The sequence below is a fragment of the Pogoniulus pusillus genome, chromosome 1 (genome assembly GCF_015220805.1).
Source record: "Pogoniulus pusillus isolate bPogPus1 chromosome 1, bPogPus1.pri, whole genome shotgun sequence".
Lineage (NCBI taxonomy): Eukaryota > Metazoa > Chordata > Aves > Piciformes > Lybiidae > Pogoniulus > Pogoniulus pusillus.
In genome coordinates this window covers 13,977,242-13,993,859 of record NC_087264.1, presented here as the reverse complement: position 1 = coordinate 13,993,859, position 16,618 = coordinate 13,977,242, and the positions used below count along the sequence as shown (strand labels likewise).

The 16,618-nt window shown below is 40.4% G+C and overlaps 1 protein-coding gene across 1 annotated transcript in view; it reads right to left on the bottom strand.

The window, feature by feature from the left end:
- SETD3 (SET domain containing 3, actin N3(tau)-histidine methyltransferase) overlaps positions 1–16,618 on the bottom strand; it is a 71,239-nt gene that overhangs the window by 11,593 nt on the left and 43,028 nt on the right. The window contains exons 7-8 of the mRNA XM_064176843.1: positions 4,697–4,755; positions 2,751–2,865 (exon numbers count right to left, since the gene is read on the bottom strand). Of these exons, the coding sequence (XP_064032913.1) occupies positions 2,751–2,865; positions 4,697–4,755 (174 nt within the window). The remainder of the gene's footprint in view (positions 1–2,750; positions 2,866–4,696; positions 4,756–16,618) is intronic.

The following is a 16,618-nucleotide window of genomic DNA, read 5'->3' as shown; positions in this document are numbered from 1 at the left end:
ACTTTTGAATGTGAAAAGTTCATTACAGACTCTTGAAATGCCTATGGAATCGGAGACTTTCAAGGATCAGGGAAATTCCAGTGTGTTAAGAGAAAGATTCTGTCAGTTTAAGTATGTTTCACCAGAATAGTGCTATTTTTTCTGACTGTTTTTCATTTTTGTCTTAAAAAATACCAAAAAACAACAACAACAACCAAATCAGCATTTCTGAAAGGCTTTCCTATAAAGCATAATGGAGTGTGAGACTCTTATTTCCTCTTTCTTTTAATAGCAGTCATGTAAGAGAATTAACAGGGTGTTTACTTCTCTTCCCACATGATAGCTGACAAATTGCATCCTTCAGTTTTATTTCTGAAGCAGACTGATACATGAATTTTAAGTTGTGTATAAAGCATGCAATAGTCTGGTCAGTGATTAAGGATGGACCCAGCCCAACAGGCAGAACGTAGTTTATTCAAAGCTCTGTCAGAACTGGTAATCAACCTCTGACTGTCAAAATACAATCCCACTAAAGAGTAACAATGAGAAATGCATGAAGACAACCATTTTGATATAGTTCTTAGAGGCAAGTTGATCTAATTAGTAGTGTCAGAAGCAAGAAAAAGCTGGCTGGACCTAGCTCCAGTTAAAACCCAAAGAGCATTTTATTATCTAGCTCATGGAAAGGGGCTCTGTGGAATAAAGCAAGAACAGGGATATATAGTAGCTGACTAACTCAAGAAGTATTCCAGTGCTGCATTTGGAAAGGACTAGACAAGGGTGTATACAATGCCATCTTTTGATTCTAACTTTCCTGCAATGAAGAACAATTCATGTATTGCTATGATTGCTATGATTAGAGCAGAACCTACCCTCAGCCCACTCTACAATATAAACTACAATACACACATCTTACAGTTATTTTAGCAGTTTCCCCCTCCCTATTTCTAACAGTTCATAGAAAGTAACACACAACAAAAATAAGTTTACTACCTTTTCTTAGCCCACTGGCAGTATTACAGTTGTCTGTCCTTCCTACATCTGCAATCATTTGAACTATTTTCTCTAGAAATATGAAACAAATGAATGAAGCCTGTACATACACACAAAATCCTCAACTACAGCATTTCTCTTGCCTGCCATGACTGCCTCCCACCACCCACTTTAGGACACACCAGGATAAAAGAAATGCTTCCAACCCATCTACTGCTTTAGCAGGTTTGGCTCCAGAGGCTGGCTCCAAATCAAACTCATTGTTGAAGAGCATAATAAAAATTACTTTATCATTTCAAATAGAAGTTTGGATGATTAAAACAATATAACTAGCTGCTATTTTAATATAGGATACTTCATTTTTCCCTCCCAGAACTTTAATTCTCTTCCTCTTTCCCTTAATCCCAGCTTTGAAGGCACTCATTAAGAACTGTCTAATGAATGCAGGCAAGTCTCTGCAAAAGCATCTGAAAGAGATGCCCAGCAGGAAAAGAGTACAGGAAGTACTGATGCTTGCAGCTAAGACTTGTATTACAAAAACATACATTTCTGCATTTTAAACAATTTCCTTTATATTGGAGACTCCTTACTGCTAAATTTAACTTACAGGATTGCATAACAATCAGTGAAAGGCAAGAACCACTGTTAAAGAACAACATGTAAACACCTTTTAATATGGAAAACTAAATAAACAAGCCCCCCAAAAACTTGCAACTCTGTAGCCTAGCCTACCTATGCTGTATTTGGTACAGTTATAGTAACAATAAATAAGGTAAATGTCAAGTGAAAAACCATTTGCTTTACAATTTGCTCATTTAAACCAAACTTTTCTTACAACAACAATAAAAGCTGTCCTAAACATTAAGGTCAACTCTTCCACAAAAGAACCAGATTACTTGAATAGTACAGTCATATTCACTGCTATAATAAATAATACTTGTGAATAATACAAAATAAATCTACTAGAAACACAATTAGAGAGTATAAATTTTGAAGTGCACATGAGGCTTGGCTAAATAATATTGATAAACCATCCTCTTATGGGTTTCCATTTCCACACCTCAACATTAACTGGCCTGCTAATGAAATCAAGACCTTATCCCCTGAACTAGCTCACGTAAACCAAAATGTCAGCACGGCTGACTGTCTATATACATATGTCACCTTTTAAATGTTTAATATGCCCTAAAGTAGTATTTTTGCATTTTGTTTCTTTGATGTAGTAACAGATGTACTGTTTTTGTTGAACTAGCCTTTGTTCTTGTTGTTGCTGTCTCTGTAACAAGGCTCTTTGGGCATGGTTAGGAGAGCAGGCAGTATTTCTTAGTTGCAAATTTCTAACCACTTTCCCTAGTGGTAGCTGCAAGAGGCAACCTCCATCATTATCTGCTTTCTTTTTCCCAGAACAAATCTGTCCAGTACTATGAATCTTTGTCAGTCCATCAGAAACAAAACTCCATGCCAGAAGAGTATTCAGACTTTGCTGGTATCATGTAACTGAAAACTTTTAAAGGTACACTATATGTACAAGACATCATTTTATGCAAGCGTGCAATCTCTTCTCTAGATGAAGTTTTCTCTAGATGAAGAAAGTCCTCCTTAAAAAGCTATCATTATATTTAAGAAACAGACAAAATAGCTTGTTTAGAGTTACTTGGAAAGATAAAACACTTGTGTTAAGAAGCATAACAAATAGTTACTAAACTGCTCTTCAGCAATTGAAAGGCTTAATACTCTAAAGTTCTGAAGTGTTTCATCAACAATGATGAAATACTTACCAGACCATTAGTATGATTACACATGTCCCATAAAGGTATCAGAGCCAATGTTACTCTGGAACCGTCTTCTGTTGGAATCTGGTTCTGTCGTGTCATGACAGAGGAAACTGCCCATCTGCAAAAAATCAAAACCTTTAGATGGCCAATATTCAAAACATCAATACCTGATTGGCTCTCATCCTAACTGAAGCAATCAGTTAGGCTATGAGTTTCCAATCTTAATTTTCTCTATTCCTGGCTGTAGTAACAGCAGAAGGCACTTGCAGGAGAAGCAGTAGCTTCAAGGTATCTAAGTCATGCACATAGATCAATTCCCAAATCAGTACTGCAATCCCACCTCTCTTCTGTACCCTTTACAACAGATCCTTGATGTTCCCATTATCTTAACCAGGACCCACAACCCTTATCACTGTCTGTTTCCCCAAGACTTCACTGCACTCTCACTACAGATCCCAAACTTTAGGTCAGTTATTCCCACAGGCGTCAGAGTAAGCCCACAGCTACTGCTTGGCAGCAGCAGTTCTTATCAGTGTGCAAACTCTGGTAAGAGCTGAGACTCATTTTCCCACTTTCTCCCTATGAAGTGTATGTACTGCATGAACTGGAAACCAGTGTTGCCATTTTGGTGAGCATTTCTTTTCAGTTTACAAACAGTCAGTTTATGTCGCTATTGCTAAATACTAGGGGAAAAAAGCCCAAATACTCCAAACTGATATCTGGGTTTAAAAAAAAAATGAAGAAAGCAGTTTAGCACATGGACATCATTCAAAACCCTTCTAAGTCAGGTTAAGCAAATAAAATGCCAGCTACCTATTCAAACGTAAGAATCTTCAGGAAAGCTTAACATATCAGTATTTTCTGTTATTTATTTTTATTTCACAGAAAAAATAATATTAAATCACAAAGCAAATAAAAAGAAAAAAAAAAATACATTTCACTATGTTTTGGCCATAATGCATATACTTCCTGGGGGATTTTTGAGGGAAAAAACCCAAAAGGAATATCACCAGGAAGTCAAAATAATTTTGACTCCCACAAACCTCATTACTAATGAGTATTTAATATACAGAATTGGACTTTGCAAAGGACTACAGGTTGCCAAACTGCAATCTACTTGATTTTTTAAAAGTAAGTTAAAACTGTGGGTAATTTTTATACACAAACATTGTTGGAAACAAATAGCAATACTTTTCTTTTTAATTCTTGCCATTTTCTGCAAAATTTTAAACCACTTCACATGGAAGTTGGTGTTTTCCTCAGTGACCCTAGAAGTCAAGGAAGCATATCTTGGAAATTCCAGTTTTATAGACTTACCTAGAAGTATGACTAGGTTAAAAAAATGTCTGTAAGACCTACTGAATGTCTTTGTTCATGCTATTTAAATCACTTAACATAATTAAAGCTTGTTTGCTTAACTATTCTTATTTTTATCTTCATTTTGTCACCCCCTGTAGCACTTCCAAGTGACACTCATACTACACGTGTACAACGTCAGTTCTCCAGCTCCACTGTTCAACAGACACTGCCAATAATAGTTTTTGCTACTATGTGCTGGAAAAGCCTTTTATTAAAAACAAAACAAAACAAAAAACCCCAAATGTCCTGCAATATCAACTGAATTATTTTCTTAAGAAACAATGAATTACCTTACTAATCTCAGACCATGTGTGCCAGTTGGCTAAATTAACTGCTCATAATGACTATTCCTTTGCAACAATTAAAATATGCATATTTATTTTTACCTTCTTCCATTAAGAAAGTGTATTTAGTATCAAATCCTACGTTTAACATTTGAATAACAATAGGGCTTCCCCACCAGTGCAGCATTTGATGGATCCCACAGTTAACTATATATATATAAACCCCACAAACAAAACTAAATGAAAAAATCCAACAAATGAAAAAAAAAAAAAAGAGAGAAAAAAATAATTAAAAGACAGACCAACCTGTAGTCATCATAAGTGAAAGAATCCTTTAAGGGCAGTTTGCAGGCATTAGGATGGGTCTGGGAAATGTGAGTTTCAGAAAAAGGTGGAAAGAGGAAGAAAAATCAGAAATCAGTCAGCAGAATTTCATTATTTAGCTGCCTAACAGATCCTAACAAGAGCCAAATGAAGCAGGAGGCGTCCAGCCGCGCTACAGAGGGATCATCATGCTATTATGCTCTCATACATCACTGTCAATTTAATTTGTTGTGCCCAGCAGCCGCCATAAATCTGCTTCTTCATATTTCAAGACTGGAACCCACAGACATCGTACAAAAATAAAAAATTTAAGGTGGACTGAGTATGTGAAGGTAAAACAAAATCCAGTCACTGATGCAGGGTGCAGGAGAGAAATCAGACAGTAAGTATATACATTAGGTTTCACCGACTTCCACATTTTTCCTCTTCTCTATTAGTAAGGTATTTCACATATGCAGGAAAAATAACACAAGATTTTCAGCTTTCCCTCAAAGCATGTAAAGGTGTTCTTCAGTCAAAGTTGTGCTACAACCCTGAAACAAATCAGGGTAAAGGATTTAAATACTTTTGGTGAGAACTACTGATCAGACAGTATCTCTATTAGCCTCTCTACACATGCTTCTGTCTAGAAGAGGAGCACTGCCATTTGAGAATGCATACTGTAGCTGTCATAAACATGAAAACACTTTATTTTTTTAGGAGGCTTTAAGAAGCCTGTTACTTTTCTGACCAATTAACTTAGAGGGTTTCAAAAACACCGGTAGCTTTAAGCCCACACTCACACACTTTCTTTAGAACTTTGGTCCTCTTCACAAACGCAGCGTCCTAATAGTATACATTTAAATCTCCAAATTCAATCAGGTCTCAGAGATGAATCGAAGTAAATGATCAGATGCTTCCAAAGATACGAATGTCGGGTGGGGGTTTTTTGCATAGTTCTATCTTTGCAACACTTTTAATGCTTGAAGCTCCGTGTAGTGTACAGTTCTTTACTCTCGATGCATTAGCATCACAAGTGCACGGTAATTTATCATTTCTCACTGTAATGTACTTGCTGGCACTGTGTGCAGGACAGTAGGGGATGAGGTAAAAGTGGCTCAAACCGTAAATCAATTAGAAAACAAAAGCTTGTGCTCAGCGCGCAATTTTAGGCAAATTATATATTACAAAAGACTGCCAATTGGGTGTTAGGTCCCAGGTGTCTGTTGTCCCCCAGCCCCTGCAGTTAACCCTTGGATGGGCTTCCTCTGAAACGTGACATAACAATTCCAGTGACTCCCGACCCTTCCTTCACTCTCTCCTTTCCTTTTATTTCCTGCTCTCTTTGAAACACTCCGCATTTCCATCTGATTTTCATTCACACCGATGTGGTTATTGCTTAACAAATTCTCTCGAGTTTATCTGCAGCAACACATTTTACGTAGTTAATTATTCTCACACGACCACTCGGTCCAAAACCAGAACTGAAACCCAAACTGGTGAACTTCAGAAAGTGTTTCTGCTGTAGGAGAGCAGCCCAGACTCGATTCCAGAAACAAAGGTAAAAGAAGGTAACTTGACCTTCGTCTGTCTAGGAACAACAACTCTTAAAAGCAAACTCGTCCTTTATGTGATTCCTTCATGACAGTTACATTTCGGCGCTTACTGCCGGTATTACCAATCTGTTTCGCAGAAGCCCGAGAAGCCGGCCAGGGGTAGTCAGCGCCAGCAGCCAGGCACGTAAACCTGTCGGTTTCACTTTAAAGCGCCGCCGCGCTTCCGTGTCGCGAAGCTGCTGGCAGTGCCAAGCCGGAGCCTCGCTCTGCCCCTATAGCTTCCGAGGAGGTTTCAGCGGCACGGAGGGGCCGGGACCCCTCCCCGCCCCGCGGTGCTACCGACCCCCGCCCCCGCGCCTCGCTTCGCGGAACCAGCCTCTCGCCAGGACCGGGCGCGCCGCACGGGCCGGCATTGCCCCCTGCTGGCGCCGCCCGGCACCGCCATCGGCCGAGCCGCGGCAGCTCCCCACACTTCGCTCCAGCCCTTTTTCTTTTCGCCGACTTGTGCCCGTGAGAAACGCGAAACGAAAACGGAACCCCCGCAGCGGCCGTGGGATACGATTCCAGCACTGCGGGAATCCTGGTTCCGGTAACTGAGCAGTGTTACAAACGCACGCGGCCGTGGTTCGGCCGGGGGAAGGTCCGACGGGGCCGTGGCAGGAGAACAGCCTCAGACAGGCAAACAGGTAACGCCCGGCTTTGCTTTCTGCCCTTTTCTGCTCCCTCCCTCATTCCAAACAGCAGCCTTCAACGGAAACAAGTTACTTTTCAAAGGGCAATGATTTTTATGACCATAACGCACTAAAAGGCATTACAGAGGCTGCACTGGGCTGGACAGCGTACTGGTACTTTTGAGGCACTTACACATGGTCTGGGCATGGATCATGGGCATAGATCATGGGCATAGATCATGCTCACACCTCCTGCAGGGAGCGCCTGCCAGCATGCGCAGCCCTGCTCGGAGCAAATACCTTTAGGGAGCGAGATGTATACAGGTTGCCTTTGTCCTCTCCGTGAGAAAAATCTGTATTAAATCAGCAGGTTGCAGCCATGTTAATTGCTCGTTTGACATAAGAAGTTCTTCTGTAATGAGCCAGCTTGAACACAGAACCCATGGGCAAAGATTCTGGATGCCACTGAACGTTCTGAGTCTCCCTATTTGTTAATCGTGAAACGAAGGAACTGCCCCTACACAGAGACCATCCAGACGTAATTCACATAAAGCCACTAGTAAATTACAATAAAGGACAAAACAGAGGGTCTTAACAAAGGCAAGGCAGAATAAAATCCCAGTGTACATAATTAGCATATTTATAACATTCCATGGCACAATATTCTAGTAGCTTTTTTAAAGTTTGGATACGTCAGCATATTTGATCATGCTAGATTTTCTGACTGGAATTATCTCACTACATAACCTAAAACCTCTATAGATTACAAAATTCTGACGACACCAAAAAACAATATTCTGATTAAAAAATTGATTTAGTATGCAGCTTCTCTTTATAGTCCCTTGGTAAAAATGAAATCTCCCTAACAAACACTTAATAAAACCTGTCAATATATCTGGAAAGAAAAATGACACAAATGCATTAAGTATTAAATATCCTTAAAAAAAGTCACATATTCCATGAATTTTTGATGTACTATCTTGACATTAATGTAAAACCTTGATATTTATAATTGACAGATATTTAATAAAGTACAGAAGATGACTGCTGCATAGTATGCAAATTGCTCAGGCTGATCAAAAAAAGATACAGACATATTTAAACTAAACAAACACTTAATATGTAAAAAAAAAAATTAAGACCTAGCTTTTATAGGTCTCTACAGATCAGCTTTGAAATGTGACATTATCTGCTACAGGAACCCCGATTTTAACTTACCAAGTCTGTATGAAGTAGTTTCAAAAGTTAAGAGGATGCTTTAAACAAAAAAATGGGAACATGAAAATGCGAATATATTCATTTAGATGCAGGTCCTGACATTCTACTGGAAGAGTTATTATAAAGAACAAATACCATCTATTTTGTTACCCCTTCTGTGAAAATATTGTCAGAGCTGGCAATCAGGGTGATGACCACTGCAAAAACAAATAGTGGCAGGCTGAATTTAATTTTCCTCCTGATGCTGTAATTGCAAAGGGAAAAAAAAAAAAGTTTCTTCCCCTTCAGTGTTCCAAACCTTCTTTCAGACATTTGGAGGAGATCTCAAAATAACCAGAAATATTAAAAAGTAACAGTGATTGCTGCCAGATTGTCTGCAGCCACTGTGGAAAGAGACAGACTGTTATTCTAGTCACCTAAAACACTATCAGACTAGAAGCCAGTTACTCAGTATGGCAACCAGAGAAAAGAGGGAGGGAAAGGGGGGGGGGGGGGGGGGGGGGGGGGGGGGGGGGGGGGGGGGGGGGGGGGGGGGGGGGGGTGGGGGGGGGGGGAAGAAAAAGAATAAAAGAGACACTCTGAGACATTTTCCTTTTTCTCAGAAATAGTAATATCCAAGGGTTCGTGTCTCATGTTTAAAGTTCCAGAGGGAAAAAAATACTGATGTGACATAAGGGCCTTTGTGTTAATTCTTTCATCATATTTTTGGAAGGACATCACAATATAATGATTCTCATGTCTTATAACCTAGATGCTAGAGGACTCCTCCACTTTTGAGAAGACTTCCATATAGGAAGGGTAGGTGACTTTCCAGCTGAGAAGCTATCCTAACATTCACTTCTGCTATGCAGCCTACAAGGGCATTAATCTCCTGTAAGAATAGCCAGACTATTAGAAGCAGTAACCTCTTGTCCCACTCAGTCACAACATGCCAAAACTCATTTATCAGAGCTCCTAATTTTCACAAAGAATTTCCATTAAAATTAGCTTAATAGTTGCTAATTTACCAGCTGATGCAAAGTACAAGTCATAATACTGAACATGCAATAAAATGTTTGAATATAAGTTAAAATCAGAGTACAAATAGCATTAAATTTGTGTTCCTATCTGTGCTATTAGGTGTCTTGAAAAGTCTGAAGTCATACTGGCCAGTACTGTTACCCTTGTACCGTTAGCCCTTCTATACTCTATGAGTAAGACAAAATTAATGGAATCACTGAACATGGTTAAAGTTAGTGGGTTTTTTTCTGAAAAGACACCACCTCTCAGCTAAGATAAACTGACCACTGAAGTCAACTACTACTCCACATTAATACATAACTGATTTTATTTTCCTTTTTTTTTTCTTGTTTTCCTGAGTTTGTAGACACAAGACAAGGTTGGATTTCTGTGAAGAATATTTCAAGTACTCACAGGTCCAAGGCAAAGTTATGGGCAATGACTGCATAGATACTACTAAATCAGATTTCAATATTCTCACAAACCTCTTGTGCACCACTTAAGTAGAGACAGCTCCATTTCTATCTCAGGAAAGCATCATTCCAAGTGTTGAGATTAATACTGAGGCCATCACTCCATCCCCCCACCCAGCCCCCAAAACCCTAAGGATACTTGAAACAGTTAAAGCCAAAACCAGTTTTAAGCTTCCATCTTGTTAACTTTCATTCCTTTGAACATAAAGCCCAAGGGTTTGTTCCTTTTGACCAAACAATTTTTTTTTCCTCCTCTTCTTTGTGGATTCTCCCCTCTTTCCAATATGCTCATTAACATGGGGCGATTTTGTTATGAGCCTTGTTGGATGCTACTTGGTTTCAGGCCAATGTGTAGGTGTACAAAACCACAAACACACACCACACGCACTTTCAGGGCCAGAAGCAGGAAGATCTGTCAGCATTTGTTGGTTACTGTCCCTTTCCCTAGCTCTGGAAATCCTTTGAAGCAGCAGCCTTGAAGAGAAACTCCTCTCTGTGGAGCTGCTGAGGCTTTAATTGCCCTAAAGCTAAGTAAAATAAAGAATTCAGGATAGAGGATCCTAGCGATCTACAGGGAAACAAGAATATTCTTCTTCCATTGGACATACACTCTCTAACCTAACAAGGAAAAGCAGAACAGGACAGGAGACAAAGCCAAAGATTATTTTACTTTGTAACAGGAGTTTAGAACTACAGAATGCTCTCGAATTTTCAAGCAGCCCAATTCATGCTAACTAGGAGTTACATCCCCAAACTTGTCATATGACTTTCCTAACGGAAGAAAGATCACCCCTACTTTGCAAAATCTAGTAAAATTAATCTTAAAAGTAAAATAATATCACAGGATTGAAACTTACTAAATCTGAATAACATTCTTGCTTATTCTTTATGTCAGCAATATTTATTGACTTCCACAGAAATCACAGAATTAACCAGATTGGAAAATACCTCTGAGATCATCAAGTCCAAGCTATCACCTAACCCTTCTAATTAACTAAACTATGGCACTAAGTGCCTCATCCAGCCTCTTTTCAAACAGCTCCAGGGATGGTGACTCCACCACCTCCCTGGGCAGCCCATTCCAATGGCTGATCACTCTTTCTGTGAAGAACTTCTTCCTAGAGTCCAGCCTAAACTTGCCCTGGCACAGTTTGAGACCTTGTCCTCTTGTTCTGTCATAGGGTGCCTGGGAGATGAGATCAACCCTTGCCTGGCTACAACCTCCTTTCAGGTAGTTGCAGAGAGCAATAGGTCTCCCCTGAGCCTCCTCTTCTGCAGGCTGAACAACCCCAGCTCCCTCAGCCACTCCTCATAGGGCTGTGCTCCAGCCCCCTCACCAGCCTCGCTGCCCTTCTCTGGACATGTTCCAGCACCTCAACATCTCTTTTGAATTGAGGAGCCCAGAACTGGACACAGTACTCAAAGTATGGCCTGACCAGTGCTGAGTACAGGGGCAGAATGACCTCCCTGGTCCTGCTGGTCACACAGTTCCTGATCCAGGCCAGGATGCCATTAGCCTTCTGGGCCACCTGGGCACAGTGCTGCCTCATGTTCAGTTGGCTGTCAAACAGTACCCCCAAGTTCCTCTCTGCCCAGCTGCTCTCCAGCCACTCTGTCCCCAGCCTGTAGCACTGCATGGGGTTGTTGTGGCCAAAGTGCAGAACTTGGCCTTGTTAAAACTCATGCCATTGGACTGTGCCCATCTGTCCAGCCTGTCCAGGTCCCTCTGCAGAGCCCTCCTACCCTCTAACAGATCGACACGTGCTCCCAACTTGCTGTTGTCTGAAAACTTACTGATGCTGGACTCAATCCCCTCATCCAGATCATATTAAATAGGATTGGGCCCAGCATTGATCACTGCGGCACACCACCAGTGACTGTCTGCCAGCTGGATGTGGCTCCATTCACCACCACTCTCTGGGCCCAGCCATCCAGCCAGTTCTTAACCTTTCTGCCAATATACACAACAAAGCACTGTTCCAGACTATTAAGGCATTCATGCAGCAGAAGCGGAGTGGAATGACTCCTGGTGCAACAACATTTAACTGCACAGTCCCCTGTTCTGTACCTTGTATCTGCAAAAAATTGCCTTTAGTGGCATAACAGACTCAAGGGTCTGAAGGACTGACAACCCACTTCATATGCAAAGTAGATGTTACCATTTGGTTGATGGAATACACAGAAATAATTCTGAACTGACTGCCTACAATTCTTTGGCATTTCCTTTGTTAAATAGAGGCAAGACAGTAACGAACTTTTAACATCCAATTCTGAGTCACTCGATTTACAAAATACTGGTGAATATGCAGAATTCTAAAATATAATCTTTCCCAGAAAAGAAGGCAGTCAAATATGACACCTAAATTAGTGACCAAGTTTTCTATGCTCTCCCTGAATCACTGAAAGCTTAATGAAGTCCCATTAAGGGCTGCAGGGATGAAGGAAAAGAGGAAACTGGACATGTTTTGCAATGTTGACAGCCCTTCCCATCCCTCTTGCCCCTCTTCAAGTAACAGACAGACTGGATCCATTATCTCCAGTGGCAAATCTCCTTGTGAAATGATAGTTTACTGTTCAAGTTGAGCCTTAGATTGATAGGTTCAGTCTGCAGTACTTCATTCACACACGAACAGTAAGATAGCTATAGCAAATAGTTTCCTCCCAAAGCTCTGTGCCTATATACCATGACATCATTTATTATTTAGACTCCTGAGGTAGAGGGTTTACTCTTGTTCATTTTGTTTAGTGCAACACATGTGCACTAGGTTCATGCTCAAATTCATTGCACAATTATACCACTGTTTCAGTGAATCACAAGCCATAAATAAGAAAGTCAGAAGTAAACTGCTTCAAAAGGACAGGGACAAAGTTTCCTATTCACGACCACTTCACAACTGGAAAGTTTCCTAAGAAACAAGAATATTATACAGTAGGGCAAAGTTTTGTTACCTGTGAATCAACATCTCAATTTTACAGATAATTTATACCAGGAGCCACTTAGGTGGAAACTTGGATCATGGTCATCTCACACATAACCAAAGTATTACACTGCATAACCAGCATGGCACTTAGGGCATGGTAAATCCTCAAACTAGATATAGTGGGACTACAGTTGCACACAATCCAAAACAAAAAACATATCCCTTCCCCTTCAACTTGCATTCAAACTGTAGCACAAGAAAATAAACTTTGGTTTACTTAGCAACATATCAATCTCCTACTGTGTGGAGTATTAGCAGCGGGTTTGACTGAAGAGGATAATCCACTTTGTAATTTAGTTAAATTACTAATTTTAACAAATACAAGTCCCCTGTATAATTTTGCAGTGCTTAAAGAATACATCCTTTGAGTATTCTGTTCTAAGAAATAGCAGCTTGTTATCATATTTTACATTTATGGAACATTTGTAACTGCTGTTATATCAGGAAAAATATTAAATCTGCACAATAAGTACAAACTTTATATGAGAAAGTATACTTGTGTGTGATGATCTTCAGATGTCTGCTGAGACACCCACTTCCACAAAAGACACACACAAGATCTCTGGGGATAAACTCAACTGCCCCAGAAAGTGCAACTCAGTTAAAAAAATAACTGAGTTAGAAGCAACTAACAGAAGAACAAACAAAAACCACTCTTCACTCTATTGGCTGTAAAACCAGATGCTTATCTGTGTTCTCAATGAGAAGCATGGCTGTGAACCTCATCTTACAACAAAAATGCTTTAAAAAACTCATAATACTAACAAGAGAAAGCATTATTCTTCCCAAATGTGGTTTAAACTGTGCAGAAACAAATTTTGTTTAGTGCTGGCATAAAAGCTTTGAAGTACATCTCTGCTTCTCTAGAGGAAAGAAGGCATTCAGACTAGTGTAACAAAATCCAAATCATTCTGAATTTGAAATAAATTAATCTCCTAATCAGCAGGTAAGAATGGATGTCCAGAGAAAGATAAGATCTTCATGCAAAATGAAAGATATGTTTTATCCTGTCTGTCCTCCAACTTTAAAACACGTTGACTAAGAAACAGCAGACACCAAGTAGGACGTGACTATATTTCGATCTAGGCCAGCACAGTCCAACTGGTGCCCATCGGCTGAATCTGGACCACAGGATGCCTCCATATGGCTCGCCACCTTTTCCTTGGAGGAGATAGGGAACAGCTGTTTGAGGAGCAAACGCTGCCCGAACAGCCAAACACCTCCTCCTGTGTCCGGCTGGCTCAAAGCCCAGAGCTGTCGCTGTGTTCCTGTGGAAGGCAAGGAAGGAACGGGGGAAGGCGGCAGCAGACCTCCTACTCACGCAAGGACTTGAGCTCTTCATTTGTCTAAGACAGACAAGCACGACCTAGCGAAGCCCATAGCTGCTTCTGCGATGGAGAGGGGCAGCCCTAGGAATGGTCCCATAAAAGCCTAAGATCTGCTATTACTGACAGCAGAGCTGAGGTGAGATACACTAGCAGTGACACAAAAATCGGGAATTTGGTGCATATTTGCAGAATCTAAACCATCTTACTGTAGATAAACAAAGTGATATAGTGCAAGCATACAGTCAGTCTTCAGTTTACTGCCAGCAAAACAGATTAGTACAATATTTTGGCCTTCACAAAGAGGAAAATCACAGAAAGGCATGAACATATTCTATTATTAACAGCTGATTGATTTATTATTGATCAAGCAGGACAACTCAAACACCGAAATTCAGAAAGAGCAAATTAAACAGCAACACTGTTTTACCTTTGTAACTGCTCACCTAATGGAATTTTCTATCTCTCCTTAAGGTGACACATACAGTAGACAAGTAAACAAAAGGGATTTTATAGGATTTAACAACTATGCCACCACTTTTTTTACAGTGTCATTGACAACTTCTGAAAAAAAAAGCTGTTTGATTGGAATGCTAATGAGTGTAAATCAAGTAAGGAGGAGAACTGAGAACCCTAAGGACCTATATGGTACACAATAAGAACTGTATTTAGGCTTCCAAATTAATTTGCTTTGACTGCATATAGGTTGAACACTTTAGAAGCATTATTCCCCATTATATCACCTTAAATATAATAAGCAGCTTCCAAACATTTGAATGGTTGAGAATATTTTTAAAGGTAGTGTATTTATTTGCCTGCTTTCAACTCAACGCATGCACATGAAAGTTAAATGGTGGTATCTTAAAGCCAAGAACAGAGAGACACCAAACGTTCTACTTCTCACTGACCTGGAAAACCATATGCTTATTAGAATAGGACAGATTAGAAGCAGTACAGAAATGTAACAGAGAGAGGCATAAGTCATATTGAAAGTATTATCACAACTTAAAAAATTGGTGTCAAAATTAAGTTTTGAAAATTAAGATGTGAAATCTCACCTAAGGTACCAAATATTGAAGAGTTACGTGTGATACTAGGTTTTGAAGATGCTATAATATTATTTTGAGATCTAGAATTGAATGTGTTAAAACATCCTAACTAAAATGATATTCCAGTGCCTAACAGCTAATAACTGGATCTTAGAATTTCATTCATGCTCAATTAGTCAAATTTTATATGAATAATAAATCAAATTTAGTGTATGATCAAAAGGGATTACAGCCTCCAGGAAATTAAGTTCTCTGTCCAATAGTAGACACGAACAGATCAAAACATCTTTGGACAGATTACTGCAAGGATTGTATCCACCACGGGGCTACAATAACACTTTCACAAGCTCCATCCAGATGCCAGTACATACTAGTCAAGGAACTGGTATGAGAGTGTTCCTGTGGATACAAACCAGACTGCAGCCATGTAACAGTATCTTAACAGCAGGCAAAGTATTTGCAAGTACTTGCTCATAAACTTAGCAAAGAAACATAAAACTGAGTTAAAGAAAATTAATTTGCTAAAATGTTACTTAAGCAGGTGATTCTGCTTTCTCCTTTCTCTTTAATTCTAAAATTCTAATTTACTGATCTGTCATGTACTGAGGAGCAAGGCAGTCGTCACAGTAGTCTGGGAATTGCGACACAGAGGGGAAGAATCACCTCCTCAAACTGGCTGGCAACACTTCTAATACAGCCCAGAATGTCATAAACTCCTTTTACTGCAAAGGCACGCTGCTGGCTCATGTTCAATTTGCCCACCATATTCATGGGATTACTCTATCCCAAGTGCAAGATTCCAGAGCTGGACACAGTAATCCAGATGGAGTCCTACCAGGGTGGAATAGAGAGGCAGAATCACCTCCCTCATCTTGTTGACAACTGTTCTGATGCAGCCCAGGACATGTTTTGCCTTGTGGGCTGCAAGTGCACATTGTCCAGCTTTTTATGTATCAGCACCTCCAAGTCCTCTTTCACAGGGCCAGTCTCAACTCCTTCATCCTCTAGCCTGTAGCAATACTGGGAGTTGCTCTGACCCAGGTGCTGGACTTTGCATTTGGCCCTGTTGCACCTTGGAGGGACCACTTTCTGAGCTTGTCCATGTCCCTCTGGATGGCATCCTGTGCCTCAGGTATCTGAGTCACCACCTCACAATAAAACCAGCCAGCTCCCTCAGCACTTGTGAGTACATCCCATCAGGGCCCTCAGATCTGTGTCTTAGTTATGTCCAGTTTGCTTATATATTCCCTGACATGATCTTCCTCCACCAAGGACACACCTTTCCTTGTCAACCTCTGTGCCCGATGCCCAGATTCTGGGATTCCTGAAGACCAGTCTTATTAGCAAAGAATGAGGCCAAAGAGACATTCAGTATCTCAGCTTTTTCCATGTTCTGTGCCAGCAGGTCCCTGTCCCATACAGCAGCAGGTCCATGTTTTCCTAGTCTTTCTTTTGTCACTCATGTACTTACAGAAGCTCTTTTGGTTACCTTTGACATCTCTTGCCAGGTTCAGTTCCTGCTGAGCTTTAGCTTTTCTAATCTCATCACTGTATGACTGGACAATGTCTCTGTATTGTTCTGAGGTTAGCTGTCCCTGCTCCCACTCTATACAGATTTTGAGGTGGTCAAAGCCCCACGTGAAGATGAGGACT